The sequence below is a fragment of the Myotis brandtii genome, unplaced genomic scaffold (genome assembly GCF_000412655.1).
Source record: "Myotis brandtii unplaced genomic scaffold, ASM41265v1 scaffold2814, whole genome shotgun sequence".
Classification (NCBI taxonomy): Eukaryota; Metazoa; Chordata; class Mammalia; order Chiroptera; family Vespertilionidae; genus Myotis; species Myotis brandtii.
In genome coordinates, this window is record NW_005360738.1 from 107,994 (window position 1) to 109,220 (window position 1,227).

The 1,227-nt window shown below is 57.3% G+C and overlaps 1 protein-coding gene across 1 annotated transcript; it reads left to right on the forward strand.

Moving 5' to 3' along the window:
• The first annotated feature begins 353 nt into the window (after positions 1–353).
• On the forward strand, positions 354–725 carry LOC106726560 (histone H4). The gene has a single exon (XM_014541922.1). It carries the CDS (start codon positions 359–361, stop codon positions 668–670), a length of 312 nt encoding a protein of 103 aa, XP_014397408.1. The 5' UTR covers positions 354–358; the 3' UTR covers positions 671–725.
• Positions 726–1,227: the final 502 nt, after the last annotated feature.

Below are 1,227 nucleotides of genomic sequence, written 5' to 3' on the forward strand. Positions count from 1 at the left end.
AGGGGTCTCTATATAGTATTATGTCATGTGCGAATAATGAATTTTACTTCTTACTTTCCAATGTGGATGCCTTTTATTTCGTGTTTGATATACTATGTTGAATAAAAAAGGGTGAAATGGACATCCTTGTCTTGTTACTGGTATTAAAGAAAAAGCTTTCAGCTTTCTATCCTTGCATATGATGTCAGCTGTGGTTTTTTCTAAACCAGGAGGTTTGATGAAGCGCCGCCCTTTTCATTTTCCGGAAAAAGAGCGCGGGGCGTGGCGGGGTGGAGCATGCTCTCAAACAGGTCCGCAGCAGAGGTATATAAGCACAGCCCGCGAGGGTGCTGGGATTGTGTTCTTTCCAACTGCAGCCATGTCCGGTCGCGGCAAAGGCGGGAAGGGCCTGGGCAAGGGCGGCGCCAAGCGCCACCGCAAGGTGCTGCGCGACAACATCCAGGGCATCACCAAGCCCGCCATCCGGCGCCTGGCGCGGCGCGGCGGCGTCAAGCGCATCTCCGGGCTCATCTACGAGGAGACGCGCGGGGTGCTCAAGGTCTTCCTGGAGAACGTGATCCGCGACGCCGTCACCTACACGGAGCACGCCAAGCGCAAGACGGTCACGGCCATGGACGTGGTCTACGCGCTCAAGCGCCAGGGCCGCACCCTCTACGGCTTCGGCGGCTGAGCCCCAAACCACTACCTTCGACAGCAAAACCAAAGGCCCTTTTCAGGGCCGCCCACCCCTCTCGGAAGAGCTGCGCGCGCTGTCGTGCTTTGTGCCGGGAAGGGGTCCTGCCGCTGGCACGACTTCCAGAACAGGACCTAAGGCTCTGGGTGCTCCCCCCTTCCTCGGACCCGTAACCTCTCCCGTCCTCCCAGTAAGAGGACACAGCACCGGCAGGAGGCAGTCTCCAGGGACGCGGTGCCCTGCGGGTGCCACTAGGTTCCTTATCCCGGGGGCAGGGCGGCGGCAAGAGGCTTCCACGTGTTCGTGCAAAGGAGCCTCCCAGGCCGCTGCCGCCGCCGCCCACACGGAACCGGAGGGTTACAGGGACGTTGCTCGCAGCGGGGAGGGGAGGGGAGGGAGATTAACTAGAGGATTATATGCATAACCCGTGGACGCAGACATTATTGTGAAAGCAAAAGTCACAAAAAACAAACCTTAAAGCAAGAAAAAGGACGTTGCCAAGAAAATGCTGGTGGTTAGTTTCTAACGTCTTTCCTGCGCGAATTTCTGAAACG

Excerpts from the sequence above, each read along its gene's own strand:
- LOC106726560 (XM_014541922.1), top strand. The coding sequence starts at position 359 with ATGTCCGGTCGCGGCAAAGGCGGGAAGGGCCTGGGCAAGGGCGGCGCC.